Source organism: Branchiostoma belcheri, unplaced genomic scaffold, assembly GCF_001625305.1.
Source record: "Branchiostoma belcheri isolate BF01 breed outbred unplaced genomic scaffold, Haploidv18h27 scaffold5, whole genome shotgun sequence".
Classification (NCBI taxonomy): Eukaryota; Metazoa; Chordata; class Leptocardii; order Amphioxiformes; family Branchiostomatidae; genus Branchiostoma; species Branchiostoma belcheri.
This window is the reverse complement of record NW_017804131.1, coordinates 6,116,570-6,134,428: the sequence shown is the minus strand read 5'-3', so window position 1 is coordinate 6,134,428 and position 17,859 is coordinate 6,116,570. Positions and strand designations below refer to the sequence as shown.

At 41.1% G+C, this 17,859-nt stretch overlaps 1 protein-coding gene across 1 annotated transcript in view; it reads right to left on the bottom strand.

Annotated features, from left to right (window-relative positions):
• Nucleotides 1-2,286, bottom strand: part of LOC109479711 — a 21,749-nt gene extending 19,463 nt beyond the window's left edge. The window contains exons 1-3 of the mRNA XM_019781701.1: nucleotides 2,283-2,286; nucleotides 1,652-1,799; nucleotides 357-575 (exon numbers count right to left, since the gene is read on the bottom strand). Coding sequence (XP_019637260.1) covers nucleotides 357-575; nucleotides 1,652-1,799; nucleotides 2,283-2,286 — 371 coding nt within the window. The remainder of the gene's footprint in view (nucleotides 1-356; nucleotides 576-1,651; nucleotides 1,800-2,282) is intronic.
• Between the last annotated feature and the right edge of the window lie 15,573 nt (nucleotides 2,287-17,859).

The following is a 17,859-nucleotide window of genomic DNA, read 5'->3' as shown; positions in this document are numbered from 1 at the left end:
GGGAAGGGAGAGAGGGAGAGAAAGGGAGGGAGAGAGAGGGAGAGAAAGAGAGGGAGAGAGAGGGAGAGAAAGAAAGAGGGAGGGAGAGAGAGACGTACATTGGGCTACTATACCTTTATCGACTTCGTAGGACTTGAATTATGAAATCTGTATCTTGTTATCTTTTGTTTGACCTTGACCTCTTCCCTCATGACCTCAATCAAAAGAAAGCAGGCCGATTTGAGTATCCATGAATAGAATAAAGAAAGACTTAACAAAATTCATTCACGCATTTTTTTATAAGAAAACAGCAAAAAATGCACAACATAAAAAAGAATCCCATAATAAAATGACACCCCTTAATTTTGAAAATATACCTGCACTGAAAGTCAGTAGCCTGCATGCACTTCCGTCCGCAGTCGTCAGGCTTGATGTTACAGAGGATCTGATTGGCTGAGTCCCGGAGGCGGTGGTTTTTGAACTCGGTGTAGTAGTCAAGCCACGCCCCCGGCTTCAGCTCGTAGTAGTCGGTGCCGCTGTGGACTTCGTAATGACTCGGGTCGTTTTCTGTGTTGGCCTCACTTGTACGGCAGCAACTGTGTGTGTAGTTGTTTAAAGTTAAACCTTTTTAAAAAATTTCCTCACCTAGAGCTTTCGACCAATCACTCTGGTCTTCCTCAGTAGACTGACCCAGTGAAGCTTGTCATGTGGCTTCTTTGAAGTGTGACGTCAACACTGGGTCAAAGGTATCTGGTTCAATGTAGGGTGATAGGCCCTGATGTATATGGCTTCCTTCACCCCAAAGTCAAAGTTTAGGTATTGATCCGTATGTGTGGGTTTCCTACATTGAACCGCGACGGGAGCCGACATCGTCTACCAGATACCTTTCACCCAGTGTTGACGTCACACTTCAAAGAAGCCACATGACAAGCTTCACTGGGTCAGTCTACTGAGGAAGACCAGAGTGACTGGTCGAAAGCTCTAGGTGAGAGAACTTTTTTGTGTTGGACCAAAAGTTTTAACTTGAAACATGTAACTACCAACACAGATGAACTTTCATGATTGTGTGTGTAGTTATTCACTTCTTTATATCAAGGTAAAACAAAGAAGCAAACACGGAACACGGACGTCTAATGGCTAGATAAAGGTGAAATATTTTAACAGTGCAATTTTAAGTCACAATAACTGTTGCTTTAAGTGTTTTACTAATTTTGAGCTAAATCTCTCGCGAGATGTAATGTCTGTAAACCAATTTAGCCTAGGTGTCGTAACAATGTAATTTCTGAATAAATAAACCATTACTATCTACTTGTTTGGCTGTTCAGCACAAAAATGTACAGCCAGGGCAGCACAAATGGTCTGTGGCTATTACAATGGGCTTGCCCTGCTGACAAGACAAGGCATTACAATACCATTTTATGTGTGTAGCTTAACATTCTATAACACCTTAGACATAGTTTTAGACATAGCTATAGCTTTAGACAACTACCTTTTATCATGTAGATTTTAGCAATTTTATGCTCTGTTTCATTGTTCTTTTATGTTTGTAATTTGCAATTAGCCCCCGGGCTCGAATTTGCAATAAACTTCTCGTTATTATTATTCTATATTTACTGTAAAAGCATTGCACATCAAGGAAAACCATTACTACAACATTTTAAACGGTCCTGACCTTCCGTCATGTTCGAATGATCGGCAGTTGTAGTCCGTGTCCGTGTGACACCGCCTGGCGCACTCCTCCACACTCACGCCACAGTACGTCCTGATGTCGTGTCCGGACATCCGCCGGTCACTTCTCTTAGCGAACTCACTCAGGGCATCTGTGCAGCACAACAAGATTCACATCAGATTCAGATTTACATTTATAACAAGAATTCGGAGATCTCATACCTCCATGAAATATATGAGTTTTTACTGTTATTTTATTGTTTTTGGCGTGTCTGTCTGTCTGTGTGTGTGTGTCTGTCTGTGTGTGTGTGTGTTCGTGTTTCCGCACATTTGTAGTCAGCATAACTTCATAACGCCTTTATGGATTGTGATGATACTCGTATTTGGTATGGCGTAATAAAGTTTTGCTGACTACAAATGTGCGGAAACACACACACACACACACACACACACACACAGACGCGACCAAAAACAATACCTCCATTTTTCATGGAGGTAATTAATATAATCATATAATACACATATTGTGCACATAATACAGCAAAGTTTAAACTGCGATTCGATTATTTCGGAAGTTCATCTGAGGTGGTAAGATATATGACGGGGGGCGACACGGACTTCCGACCAGATCTGACCCATTGCTGACGTCACACATAAACAAAGCCACGTAATCCTAACAGTCAGAAATGGCAGGGAAACCGAATTACTAGTATTTGGTGGAAAGTTTTATTTCTTCATTGGAGGACATAAGTTACTTCGGTGGTAGGGATAAAAAAGATCACGTGAATGAATACGACTTATAGCTTTTCTCACGTGACTAGTACGTCAGCATCATCGGCCATGTTGGATGGTTAAACCTTGCAGTAGCCATGTTAATTTGATTTTGTTTATGTAATTACAGTCACGTAATGGTGACATATATATTTATATAGTTTAGAAAGTTTATCGCAAGTACTTGCCCGAGGGCTAATTGCAGTTACAAACAACATAAGAAAGAAAATACAGTGGTATGTGAGACTATATCTACGTCTAGCATTATACTATATTCTACAACATACATGGTACTACTTTTACTGGGTTTGACTTCTTCTTTTTAGGCAATGAAAGACGAATTTACCCACTTCATCTATAATATGTGGGTTCTTTTATTTTAGTAGTAAAATTGCTTTTTTTTGTGGTAGGGAATGGTGGGGAAGTGAGGGAGCATTTTGGACACGGTGCTAAATAATTGTTTTCTGATGTCGTCATAAAATGGACAGTTAGAGATGAAATAAATTTCGTCTTCCATTGCATTTGAGGAGCAATATTTACAAATTCTCTCCGACACAGGTACTTTCATTTCTCTTCCAGCCAATATGGCGTCTGTGACGTCACGTGCAAACACCCTATAGAAAGATGTTTTCAAACTGTCCGAAACCCCCAATCCAATTAGCACAGCCTCCTATCGTAATTCATTTCAAGCGCCCAACAAGCGCATACGGCAATTTCTTTACATCAAGGACATCGGTAATTCCGAAGCTTGAAGAAACATGGCCGCAGTCCTTGACCTGTGCCCCCAAACTACTACACCAGCCTTCATTACCAGATAACACGCTCACTCACCACATGGTGTTTCCCATAGAGCGCTTCTGATTAGCGTTGTTATCAATGACTGGCTAACGTAAACATTGAGCGATACGATAACAAACATAAGGTAAGGTAATAAGAAACACATGCGTCAAAATTAATAATAAATTGTCCCTTTTCTATTGCGTCAGTCTTGTTGTAAAGAGTCGGCAATATGGAGAGTAACGTTGCAATACGATAAACTGGTGCAATTGCTAACAATGTTTTTGTATGATTTGGGATATATGTATCTATTTACGCCAATTTCCACACAGCATTAAAGCAAATCATTCAAAACTCAAAACTCACTACAAATTCATATAAATACTGATAGAGTAATAACTATATTTATTATCATTATCATAACTGGCTATTTGGAAAGCAGCCTGATGTAATGGTGTCAGAAGAGGTTTGAGTCACTGGACCTGAAAAAACTCTCATTTATCTATCGTCAACGTCATTGACGCTATACAATGTCGTTATTAAAATAACAGAAAGCACAACTGTCTTGTAATGTAGGGCTTACCTGGCCGTGCCTCAGATACCACCAGGACACCGAGCAAAACTGTTAGGCACAACATCATTTTCCCTAGGAACGAAAAATATAGACACAAGTCAGTATATGATATATTTCCAAGCATTTTCCAGGCTCAACTTTATAAATTCACATTTGTTAAGGTATCAATCAATAGAATAGAATAATCTTTTATGGTAAAGCATTGCAGGGGAAAAAGTTCAGACTAAGAACACAGAAAGTTCCAAACTTAACTTTTCCTTACCGACAGAAGGACACAGCCTCAGAAGTTGACCCGTCTCTGAGCTCGTGTAGTCTAGTTCTGTGTGTTTAGTGGTCCGAACACTAGCTAGATATGACGTAACCTAATTTACATATTATCACCAAACATGACTGCTTGAACGATAAGTAAATGTCACATATCATAAAACGATATCGTATAATGTCATGAACGAAAATGCCGTATGTACTTTTATTATACTAGAATTAATAATCATCTCATTTTATTGAAATAGTTTAATTGAAAATTATCATTTAATTTTCACGTCAGAACGGTAAACGTTTACTTTCTTTAATTTCCAAACGCACGTACGTATAAAATCCAATCTCCTACACATGTTATGAGTACTACGCAACTGATATATTTGCTTATTTAGCGTATAACATGTAGGATAAAAATGTAGATAACGTTTATTCCGTGTTGGTTCACCGCGATAATTTGAAAAGTATTAGGCATGATGAAGTCTCGCCTAGCAGCTGCCAGCTCTCACAAGCAAAACAGTGACTCTATTATGTAGTCAGGAATTTGCTGAAGTATATTGATAACAATATTAATTAACGTACAATTTTCGCAAGTTATAATTGTAAATCATAAATGAGGTGTTAAGCCAATAACCTACAGTGCAATAGAACGAGATAACATTTCCCCTTTTCTGGTACTTTGGGCTGAACCTGACAGGCGTGGTTATGTTTTGTCACCTATATTCAAGGTTGTCTTAACGTAAAAATCCGCTAGATGGCGCGATGGTGAAATGTTCTTCCTGGGTACCGGTGTTTATCATATCACGAACCTCAATAGTATAACTAAAATAGCACAACGTAAAACAATAGCACGTCTCATTCCATATGACAAACAACGAATAATCCCTTGTCCATTGTTTTTTTATGTACACTAGGAATATCACACCAAACGACATAGGTAAAATCATGAAATATTATCCGAATTATAAAATGAATTTGAAAAGATGACATCCATAATTTAAAGAGTACTTCCTAGCGTTCCCCATGGATTTTAGTCAACACATGGCATCGCCATTTAAGACAATGGTTACCATATGGATGCACTGATTTGAAACGACTTGAAAACGACTAAAATACGTCTGAAATCCGCTTAAAATTAATTTGACGACCCACTAGAAACTTTATTTTTAAACTATGTGTTATCCTTATCCTTCTTTCTCTGGCCTGCATTGTACAAGTACAAGTACAAGTTACCATGACAACCAACAACAAAAGACTATATTATTGCTAAAGTCTCCCAACCCATTTATTTTTCAAAGAGTCGGACAATTCATCTCCCACTGCCTCCTGAGAAGAAGTCAAACCCACTAATAGCATGGCAAGAATAGTTTAATAGACTAGAATATCAGTTACCTTGTTCCTATTACCCGTTCACATATTGCATATTTACTTTTTACCCTGTATGTATACCAACGTTATTAGATTTAAGTAGAGATAGTAGGTTCGATAAGTATATCGTACACGTAGAACTTCATGTTAGGAAATAGTCTTATATCACCACATTTTTCTTGTCAATGTCTGTATGCAATTAGCCCTCGGGCATGAATTTGCAATAAACAACACATTAATAAAATCAACCAGGGAGCCATGTAGGATCTGTTAGAACTAATTCAATACGAACACAGTCATATTTCAATTTTTCACTTCAGCCAATCGGTGATGACCATTATGAAATCATCGCTAGTTCTGACCAATCAGAAACGTTCTCAATTTTGGTGAGCACGTGACGTTTGAGAGAAATATGACGTAATGTGCTAGTCTTTTGTCGTCGGGAAACTTGCTTTGTAGAAAGCTCTGCGGAGAAAAATGCACGTTGTATACATCACTTTTCATACAATATCAGACATTTTGTTTCACTTGACACTAAGGATTTTAGACACTGAACAAGACTATTTCTTGAGAGGGGTGAAGGAAGCCATATACATCAGGGCCCATCACCCTACATTGAACTGCGACGGGGGTCGACATCGTCTACAAGATACCTTTGACCCAGTGTTGACGTCACACTTCAAAGACGCCACGTGACAAGCTTCACTGGGTCAGTCTACTGAGGAAGACCAGAGTGACTGGTCAAAAGCTCTATGTGAGAGAATTTTTTGTGTTGGAGCAAAAGTTTTAACTTTAAACATGTAACTATACCAACACAGATGAACTTTCATGATAGTAATTTCATATAGCTATATAGGCACTCTTCTTTGAGATGCGGCAATCAACTTTTTTTATTACAGTGCCCGCCGAGTGCGGCGAACTTTAAATCTCTTTGAAGTTGTTCACAGAGTACGCGAGTCCAAACTAGCTCACCCTCTCTTGGAAGCTCGCTGCGCCGGCCGAGCTCACATCTATGGCGCTATCTTTGGTGGAGAAAATTACCACTGGAACGAAAAGAAAAAAGAAAAATGAAGACGTTACCGAAGAGCTATATGTCACGTACGGCCGTACCACCAACATTTCTTCAATTGCACTTCCCGGGCGCAATAAAATCGGCATAACAACCACGGCCCGGATTACACGCCGGGAGCTCCTACTCCACGACATATCGATTTCGTGACAGAAAAAGACAAAACGGCGCTTTGTCGCATTACCGGGAAATTGCGAGCTGCCCCTTCAACCCCTGCCCAGCTCCCTGGGGCCGAGTTTAGAATTCTCTTTCACTTATATTCACCCGACAAATGCCGAGAAGCTCGCGGCATGTAGCCTGGTATCCAGTCTGATCGTGGTCGGGGCCGTAAGAGCTCTGTCCCGCCCGCCTCACATAGGTTTCCCGGTGTGTATTTCACGAGAGATTAATTAGCCCTCCGTGTTGGGGGGAAACCAAATCCCCAAGCATACTGTCTCTGATTAGTGTAACACTCCTACCGGGACGGTCTGTTGCACTGGGCGGGGGAAGCTATTAGAGCCCCCGAAGACACAACCTGCCTGAACACCGTACCCCAATACCCCCAATCACGATCAGACTGGATACCAGGCTACGCGGCATGCGACTATTGAACTAACTTGTTCAGTGGACACACACAATGCGAGGCTTACGCCGACAACAAAGTGGATTCCGTCTAGGTAATTCCGGCACATCAATAACTAAAGACGCTTTATTGCAGCTTTGCACATCTTAAGTCATGGCACTTAAAGATGAGAGACTACTTGAGCGTGCCTTCCCGTATGATAGTCATTTCATGTCTTGGTGACAGGGTGATGTACAATGTGGAATAGGGAGAACTGAGAATTGTTGAGTCAGAAATGATGCTTCAGATTTACTATTCTTGTATCTACGTTATCTTCAAGAGTATTATTGTCAAGAATACGTTCGGGGTCGTGTGGCGTGTTCGACTCAGAACCAAGAGGTCCCTAGTTCGAATCTTACCATGCCATCGATCTTGTACCCTTGGGAGAGGCACTTTCCTCACTTCACTCAGGTGAAAATGAGTACCTAGCTCTGGTCAGGGACGTCCCACGGATAGGACGTTAAATTGAGGTCCAGCTTAGGGGAGAGCCACACTCTACTCACGTTGAAGGACCCATCACACCTTCTGAAAAAATGTAGGACATGTCCCGGTGTGCGATGGTCCAGATACTACTGTCTGGAGTTGGTGATTCACTTCAAATCACCCGGAAAGACGTCTGGCGAACCTCTGTTTTGTATTATCATGCCAGAATGATCAATATAATGATCGAGGGCATTAAAGGAAGGAAAGCAAAGAAAATGCCAATTGTGTGTATATGTAGATATCTCCGTAAATCCCTGGTCACAACCCGCCGTATGTGCTTTTTTGTCCGTACGTTTTTTGGGAGGCTACGTCTGATACGTTTTTCTGAAAACGTGCGTTGTACGCTCATAGGCTGTACAGGGCACGCGCGCGTCGCACGTACGTACGGGTGGTGAATCCGCAGACCGCACGCATGAAAAGTTTTGCATGCACTTAAAGTTCTACGGCGTGTCTGCGTGATCCCAAATCCGTAGGATTCCGTACGGAGGTGGTACTAAGCAGTCACCACGCATGGATGTCCTACGTTTTGCATGTAGACAGCACGCAGAAGCACGTGCGGCGGGTTGTGACCAAGGCTTTACATGCTGTACAATGTGAACATGGTGTCAATTGATGGATATGGTAAGTTCCTAAATCCTTTATGACATCATGATAATCCGCCACTTTAGACAACAAAATTAAAACATGAATTAACCATTACAGCTTCACCACGTAATCACCAAGACTAATCCCCGTATGTCCATTACATGCAGAGAATTCTAAATGTAAGATTTCAACAAATCAGACAAACCAACAGCGTTTTTTTATTATGCAGCAAGTTTAAACTGTAATTTCCAACACAAGCAATTGGACTCACCCAAATTTTCGACTGTACAACTCCAGTCTTTGTCAAGGAATGAACAACCCACCGCTTCCGTGACGTCACGCAGATAACACACGTGACTCCGTGAGCAGTGGATCATAGGTTGCAGAAAGTCTGTGGCGCCCCCCGTCTTTGTTGAGGGATTTTCTGCAACCTATGATCACAGATGAACTTTTTTTAGCTTTTCTGATAGCTCCGAACCCAGTCAGAAAATTATGATTTGCCACTCCAGCATCTGCTTGGAAACTAGGCTGTGGTGAGTTGTTATCACTGCCAAAATATCGTCCCCAGAAGTTCCAGAACTACCATAGAGTGGAAGTCGCTGCCACCAAGTACAGTAGAGGCATTATCAGTAGAAGTTCAGAGTTAGATGTGCAAAGGCTAGGGGTAGTATAGCCAGCTGCCGCCGCGCCGCGCGCCTGCGAAACTGTGTGCCATACCAAAGGGCGTTTATACCGGGTATACAGATAGAGAGAATCCTTTAGAAAACTAAAGTCGCTATATGTTACAAGCATTGTACTAAGTCAAACGAACTTTTCCCACCTCCATACCGTTGTGGGGTCGTGTGGCATAGCGGCAGAGTGCGCGACTCGGAACTTAGAGTCCCGTGTTCGAGTCCTGACATGCCACCGATCTTGTGCCCTTGGGAAAGGCACTTTACACGACTTTTCTCACTTAGCTCAGGTGTAAATGAGTATTGTCCTGTCATGTATTTGTCCCCTGTGTTGGTGGCGGCATTAATATAAGTTGAAAAACTTGAGTGTGCCGTCACCACGTCTGGTGATTACATGTTGGAATAAAAAAAAGTACCGTTGCCAGCCCCTATTGATGACAAGAGTCGTATGTCCTTTTATTCCCCCTCATCCCATGCCTATATCTCACCATATCAAAGCTGTTACAGAACAGCTCTGTCTATTCATACCTTGTTTAAAACCCGTCGATTGAAGACAAAGGTGAAATCCGAGGATGATTTGCCCAATTTCATACCCCGGTACATCTACCAATGGGCTCTCTCCTACACCTAACGCTTGGATAGGGACGTTAATTCCTGAATGCTTCCGGGTACAAAGGAGTCTGTGGTGGAAGCTTTTCGATACAGCTGTTACGATCAGGGGACCAGTTATTCTTAACTACATAGCCAGATGTTCATGTATGCCCGGATAATGTGAGCACCGTGTGTAAGTGATGATTTGTAGGAATCAAATAATCATGTAGGGGTGTCGAATCTCCGCTAGGAGAACTCGTATTTCCCCAGAGCTATGTTGCCACCAAGCACAGTTGGGGCATCATCACTAGAAAGCTTTAAACAACTCCTGCAATCAAATGTGCAAAGATTAAGTCTAACAAGTCGTTCGGTGTGATATAGCTAGCTGCCGCCGCGCCGCGTGCCTGCGAAGCTGGTGTGTTACGCCAAAGGGCGGTTATACCGGCTATACCGATACAGATGCAGATACAGATAGGATCAGTTGTGGGTACAGATTTCAAAGATAATAAACCACCAAAAAATGACACCTTCCTCTTATCCTGTCTCACTTTTTCTTTAGCTCTCTCTTTTCCATCTCTCACTCTATATTTCTTGTTCCATTTGTGCCTCAGACTTATCTTCATGCCTCTTTCTTTTCTTCTTTTCTTCTTCTCGCCTCTCCCTCTTCTCCTGTTCTTTATTTTGACTCTCTTCCCCTCTCTCTCTCCCTCTCTCTCTCTCTCTCTCTCTCCTCTCTCTCCCTTCTCTCTCCCCCCTCTCTCTCTCCCTCTCTTTCTCTCTCTCTTGATCGTTTTTCAACTAACCAGTAAGCCCTATCTTTCTCTCCACCTCTCTATGTATAAGTTGAAAGTCTTCTCTAGAAATACTACCCTAACACGTAAAACAGAAATAGCATGTGTAAAAGGTCCCCTTACATGTATGAGATGTGCAGACGCGGGAATTTGTGATGCGTGTTAGTGTATTATTGGTAGTACTTAAATATAAATGTTTGATTCGTGTCGACAAGAAAAAAACAGGTGCCACGGTAACGACCGTTGACCAAATGGTTTGTCGTTTTTCCACGGTCCAGTAGAATTAAATACCCCGTACAAGCGGCGCTGAATGGTGATTTGTGGAACGATTAAGGGACCGTGGTGCGTCAAATGACATGCGGTACCCATTCGTTCGGCGATGTGGTATTGTTTGTAAACGAGACGAATTGACCTGTTAAAAGCTCGTAGGCTACACGTTAAAGTGTCATATTGCTTCACTGTAAGGCAAAAATTATACCTCAACTACTACAATCATTACAAGATACAGGCACTTATATATTTACATCCATGAAAAATGGAGGTATTGTTTTTGGCGCGTCTGTGTGTGTGTGTGTGTCTGTGTCTGTGTGTGTGTGTGTGTGTGTGTGTGTGTGTGTGTGTGTGTGTGTGTGTGTGTGTGTGTGTTTCGCACAGTTGTAGTCAGCATAACTTCAGAACGCCTTTATGGATTGTGATGATATTTTTTCTATAAATTCTATAAATACTGAGCAAAACCCTATCTTGGACATCCCGCTCAGGGAATATTTGGTATGCTGGTAGGTCTTTGGAAGCCAAAGGTCAAGGTCAAATATGGGCCTCCTGGTGGATGACCTTGGTACTACAGCAGAACTTTTGTATTTTGAGGGAAAACAGATGTGCCGCGGTTATGCAACAAAACACCAGCTGTCAAAGACTTCCTCTAACGCAAAACACGTATGATCAGGCAGCGCGCCTGCCCGGTTTGATTGATGATGTTCTCCCTCTGGAATAGTCTACATGTACTGAGTTGACAGCCTGACCTATTTCAGGACAAAAACTTGTGTTATTTTGTTCTGTACTGTACTGGTGTATACTGTGTAATAACATTTACAAAAACTCATATATTTCATGGAGGTTTGAGATCTCCGTATTCTTGTTTGTAAACGAGACGAATTGACTTGTTAAAAGCTCGTAGGCTACACGTTAAAGTGTCATATTGCTTCACAATAAGGCAGAAATTATACCTCAACTACTACAATCATTACAAGATACAGGCACTTATATATTTGAATTTCACTTTGTTATGGAATGTACCAAATATGATGTTATACGTAACAAGCTATTTACGTTTCTCGAATAAAGTACAACAGATTTCAAGAGTCTCGATGTTGTATTCAGATTTGGATATATCTTTACGTGTAATGGTTCCCACAACGCAAAAATAGGTAGATATATAAAGGACTGCTTTGTTATTAGAAAAAATACCGAAACTTATGATTAGCCCACTCGATTGTAACACTTTATCAAAGACTTGTTCTAGCCCTTACTGTTTGAATAATTAAGATATGTTAGGTTTTATTCGACATTAGGTCTTATCCAACATTTATTTTATTGTTTGTTACTCTCTTTATATAGTTTGCCATACATTGTACCTTGTGCAATTGTCGTACAATAAAGTTCTATATATATTTGTTTATGGACAAGCGGTCATATTTCTCACAAACTCCACCCTGTATGGCAAATGTTTCAAGATTTGATATCTTTTGTCTTCCAATAACAAGTGACTGAGACAAGTTATTTTACTGATCATCTTTTAAAAGTACCAAACTAGATTTAGCGCGTTATTTAGGATAGCAAACTTGATATCATACCATACAGAAGATGTCGTGTGCAATTTATTTCAATTTTTTATTCACATATATTTATTGAGTATGAGGCAAAAAGGAAGATTTGCTTATATGACACCTTCTTCTCAAAAACATACAACGAGTATAAAACACATAGACAAGATACATGCATAATTACAAAGTGGATAAAACCAAGATAAATACAAACAAGACAAGTTGGTGGTTTATCAATTACGAGAATCTGCCCGTACGGTACATGAAGTTTTGGAATATATCAAAAACATTAAAGTATTGTAGGTGTGAGAGTGATGTGGACCCTCGAAGTAGTAAGGAACATAGATAACTGTCATTGAGATGCTGTAGCTCTACTATGTTGGAGAGAGATGATAACAGAGTACTTTTTTGGCTGGAATTTATTTCAATTGAAGCATCCCATGTGGTTAAAGGCATCCAATGCAATTTCTGGTTCTAAAAACTGAATTTCAAAGTCTATTTTCTGGTCATTCTTTTAACATGTAGTAAGTTAAATCAAGCCTATCCCATACCATACTGATATCTGTGAACAAATATGTGATGTTGCTGATGGAAAATGGTTGTTTGTCTTGTATAAAGAGACTCCTCATGCAGCTTGTTTTTTTAGCTATTTCAAACGCGTCGATGATGGTTAGACATCCAGATAATACAATACGCCAAAAAGCAGTTACTCAAGCAACTGGATATGATTTTGGAAACGGTCAGACGTTTCAGCTAGTATCCACTAGCTTTCGTCAGTGACTGAGAGACCAGAGGAGAAATGCAGGTTTTGACTTTTGTTCCCCTTTTCGACTTCCCAAATATTGTCTTCACTTTATTTGCATATCAATCAATAGTTAGTGTTTATAAACCTGCATTTCCCCTCTGGTCTCTCAGTCACTGACGAAAGCTAGTGGATACTAGCTGAAACGTCTGACCGTTTCCAAAATCATATCCAGTTGCTTGAGTAACTGCTTTTTGGCGTATTTCAAACGCTTCAAGTACGAAATGATGACGAAAATGTGCCATGAAATGTCAGTAAATTTCAATATCAAACAGACTTCCTCATCCAAGATATGTTTGTGTTTTGCCGCGCCCTAAAATTGCATGGGATGCCTTTAAAAGTCGGATACATTAAGAAAACATAGAGTTGAAAGTCACAGTACTACAAAGAGTCTCCGTCAAAATCCCTCCTCAGTGTTGGACTACAAACGTGAAACAATAAAGCGTGCAGCAGATATTTCATCCTCATCCTCTGAGATACCAGGAGGTGTATAAATTGCCACCTACACAGCCGTCGCCAGTGTGACCGCAGATGACTTCGACATGAAACAAATGATATGGATCGGAATGATTTGTTGTTTAATGTGAAAACACGCCATTCCGGGGCGCGGGTGTTCCATGGGACGCGATCCCGCCACCCGCCGACGTTGGAAACCAATGGATCGAGCAAACGCAAGCCCGCAGAAGTTGGGATGAGAGATGGAGCGATTTGCTCCCAGTCATGATTGCTCCGAGTCGGTCCAGAGGATTTCTATTTCGCAGCCCGCGGCCCCCCCTGGGCTTCGTACCGTGCGCGATAGCGTACTGATATGGCGTCCTGGCGTATCGACTAGGACTGGTCAGTCAATGATCTGTAGATGCCCATTTGGAACCCCGTACCCTGCCTATTCCACAGAGGCCCGTGACAAACGAGGTCTTGGTTCTCAGGTGTCAGGGGTTATGTATAATTCCTTCTTCATCTTTCCCCGACCACCTCGGTCACGAATTCAATATTTGTCGCAATCTTTATAATTACCGTGAAAAATACGGCTACCTTCACCCCCGATGATATCAGCCGGACCTCTGGTCTTCTGTCAGAAGTCATACTCCCAGAGGAGCGGTCATGTTCTATCAGCAGCGACAAAAATCGCTTAGAACTATCCATCATACGTGGAAGCCACTGCGTAATGGATGGCAGAAAACAAAGTGGTGTGCGCAGCCACACGGAACCTCTCCTACTCCGCTATCTGTAATCACATACATGGAGAAACAGCACTCCACAAAACAATTAAGGAAAACTTGTTCCTCACTCTCTCTTGCCTATTGAGAGAAAAGTAGATAACTTAAGATAATGAAAATTTGCGGCGTATCTTTGTTTGCAGAAACAGACCAGTGCTTACACTAGCTTAGCCAATAACAGATACAAACTTTCTCAACTCAACAGTTCGACGGATAAAAACCTTCGGGCAAATTACCTAGAATTTTCCCGGAGCGCAACAGGTGAGAGGCCGGACCCGTGCTATTGTGGGCACGGGTACTTGATCGATGGGCGGGCCGGTTCATGCCCCAGGAGACAATTATGGAAAGCAATCACCGCTGTAACTAACTGTCTAGAACTTGGGGCAGCCTGTTCTTTATAACTGCCTCGGGCGGCGGGGGTCCGCAGTGTGGCCGACCAGAGGCGGCATCAGCCAGCGGCGTGGTGGAGGCAAACAGGTGAGAAGGCTTGGCTACACTTTTTCGGCTACCCCTGGCAATGTTAGAACGATCTACTGGCGTACTGTACATAGCCGGACCAAGATCTGTTCCCAGACCAATATCTGCTACTCATGTCCTTGTCATAACATCACGATGCCATTTTTTAAAACTCTTTTTTTGGTCTACCATCTTTCATTTTCTTGAGATCTTTAAGCGAGAGCATGTATGTCGTAATGCTGGGTGTCACATTGAGAAGAATGTAGTACTAATTCATCTTCACCTGAGTGATCTTGAAGGACAAGATCGCCGTCTGACATCTTCTGCTGACGTCTTCGCTTGATGAAAACGTGCTAACTGACCTTTGTGGTATTACAGTTGTATGGGAATATCTTCCTTCCAGGGTGATTTAGAGAGGAGGCAGACCATTGCCACGCTGGTCTCGACTTTTAACTCTCACTGTACTGGAGAAGATAGGGTTTCAAAACTAAATCCATAGCTTCAGTGATCTTGAGTATACATCAGAAACTTTGACATTTCCTCTCTGGCTATGGATGGTTTGGTAGAAGATGGGGTGCCTTTATTTCAAATGTATGAAAGAGTACTCACTGGTAAATCGTAAAAATATGTATTAGAACTTTTACATTTTACCATACCTTCTGATTGAATAATGGTTTGATTAAAATCTAAACATCAAAAAAGAGATGTGTTTTGTTTTATAATTTTGGGATTCCATTGGGCTTTATCTAAGCTGGCGAAGCAAAACAGAAGGGAAACATCTTACAACATTGTTGAAGCACTTAGATATGACCTTGATCAGGTCATTGCCGTTCCCTTTTGGGAGTTGTCATATTTTAAATCTGTACTTTTCAACTGGGGACCTACAGAATCAAGAATGGTGTTCTTTTCTGTTTTGCTTTGTTTTGTTTTGTTTTGTTTTGTTTTGTTTTGCTTGCTACCTGACGCGAACTTGTAAACGTATATGGCTACCTCCACAGAGATCACAAATAACTGGCCGTGATACTAGAAACAGCGACATGCTAGACTGTCCGAGAACAAGAACGAATAGATATAAGAACTCGCCTATACCGTTTATGGTCCAGCTCCTATAACTATGGACTGAACCCCTGACTGTTGTCTTTTTAAATGTAGTAAAGTGTTCTGTATCAAATGTTGTCCGGGAAATTTATAATGTATGAAACATGTATTTTTATTGGTTTGTTAATCGTACGCCTATATTGATTGCAAACCTGTAGTTTTAATATACCAACGTTTTGTAAATCGGTTTACAATTCAGTTGTTTTTAACTGCGAAGAACCAATAAATCCATCTTGAATCTTGAATCGTATATCCTCTAGGATCCCCTATTGGTATGTGAGGTCATACTTCTACACAAATCTAAAATACGCCAAGTAGAAAAACACTATACAATTCACGTCCGTTGGCTTACCGTAACTACTGCATGCAATTGAGACAACTCTTTACAAAATGTATTCCCATTTCCAAAGCTATTACCGTATTCTCTTTAATTCCAAGAAATACATTCCCTACGTGTTTTTACACAAGTGTAAGGCAGGAGCTGTATTTGACTGTGAGGTATTGGTGAGGCTTTATTGTCATCATCGCATGATGGATCCGTCTGTGAGGGTTGACCAATCACCTTGTCTCTCATTGATTGCATTGATTTTCACCTGCGAGGATGGACAGTTACAGGGACAGCGGCTACTGAATCGGTTTTCTCCAGATGTACATGTGTGGTTTACGTACATGTTTTTTTTATGTTTACCGAAGGAAAACATTGTTTTTACTCAGTTTCTTCCTCCTCTTCTGTTCCAAACACTAACCTCTGACCTGACCAATGACATTATTTGTTGACGTCTGTCACCATGGTGATTGGTGTTGGGTTACATAATGTTGCAATTTCATGGTCTGCCCTACTCCTGTCACTATATACTCGTAGTACATGTATGTGAATGTGTTTGAGTAAGAATTAATAGGGCAGACCATGTCCGAAGGTAAACATTATGCATTTGCTTTGCAAATGTTACCTCTCTAGTTTCTGTATAACTTATTATCAAGACTGAAAGGCATCAGCCACAAAAATTACTGGAATGATCTCTAGAACCTTCTACGGAATAAAGATAACAAGTAAAGATTAAAATCAAATCATGTGAAGTAGTAGTGTACATACATGTAAAATGTTCAATAATATCACAGATGTAACATCAGAGTGAGATTCATACAAGTTTGTATATTTCTGTTATATTTTGAAACTACGCCAAAAATTGTACAGAGTCTATTCAAATACCCTCATTGTCATGGCACTAATCGTATTATTCTGAACATAGTTTTTAAAGTATGATTTATGACAAAATGCATTTTATTGCGTTTTAATTTATCTCAAAATCATTGACGACAAGCAAGTGTGGAATTATTATTTTTTTTATTCAGCATACAGTAAACAAAATGAGGGTACAGGACAAACTTATGTTAGCGCCGCCACTTATACGAATAAAACTAATATTACTAAACAATGCAAAACACTAACCAAGAATACATGTAAAAGAGAAGCACAAACAGTCGAATTATTACAGTGGAATTATTTGTGACATATCACGTCATGTTGACGCGTTTTCCAGCTTTACCGGTTCACTGGGGACATAGAGCCGCCACGGGCGAGAAATTCGCCGGGAATTGGCGACATGTGTTCGGCGGTGTCGCGCTGACCCGTGCGCCCCTCCGCTGTGCGAAACGATTATCGACTTTGGCGGGGACGCTTCTATCCGCTGAGGGATGGTTTCTACTCGCCAGGAGGGAGATGACGTCCATATGAGACCGTGTGTGTCCTTGTAACCGTGCGCGGATGGTGTCCAGCGCCTAGCCCATCAAGCGGCAGGCGGATCTCCGGGGTGTCACAGTCTGTGCCTTCTAATTTGCACTTCGTACAGACTGTTGGAAACAAAAGCAATATTCCAATCAGAATACAGTATATATGTGCATGTACTCTCTAGCTACAAACCAATACATAACATCCAATATTAAAGCAATGCTCAAAGCGTGCGAAAAGGTTCCGCTTTTCGTTCAAAAACGAAATCTTTACGTATTCTGAAATATCGGATCTCATCCAGTAAATTAAAATAGAAGAATAGAAACGCAGGCTGACAAATTCTTCAGTCTGTTTTAGCTAACTTTTACGTCCGATAACATTAGGTGACCAAACAAACTGTTCGTTGTTTTTCCAACAGACTGCAGTGTTTTAGCTACAAACAGAAGAATAGAAACGAACAAGACAAATTCTTCAGCCTGCTGAAGCCAACTTTAACGCCAGACAACATGGGACGACCAGACAACTGTCTACTCGCGGTAACGTGTGTTTTT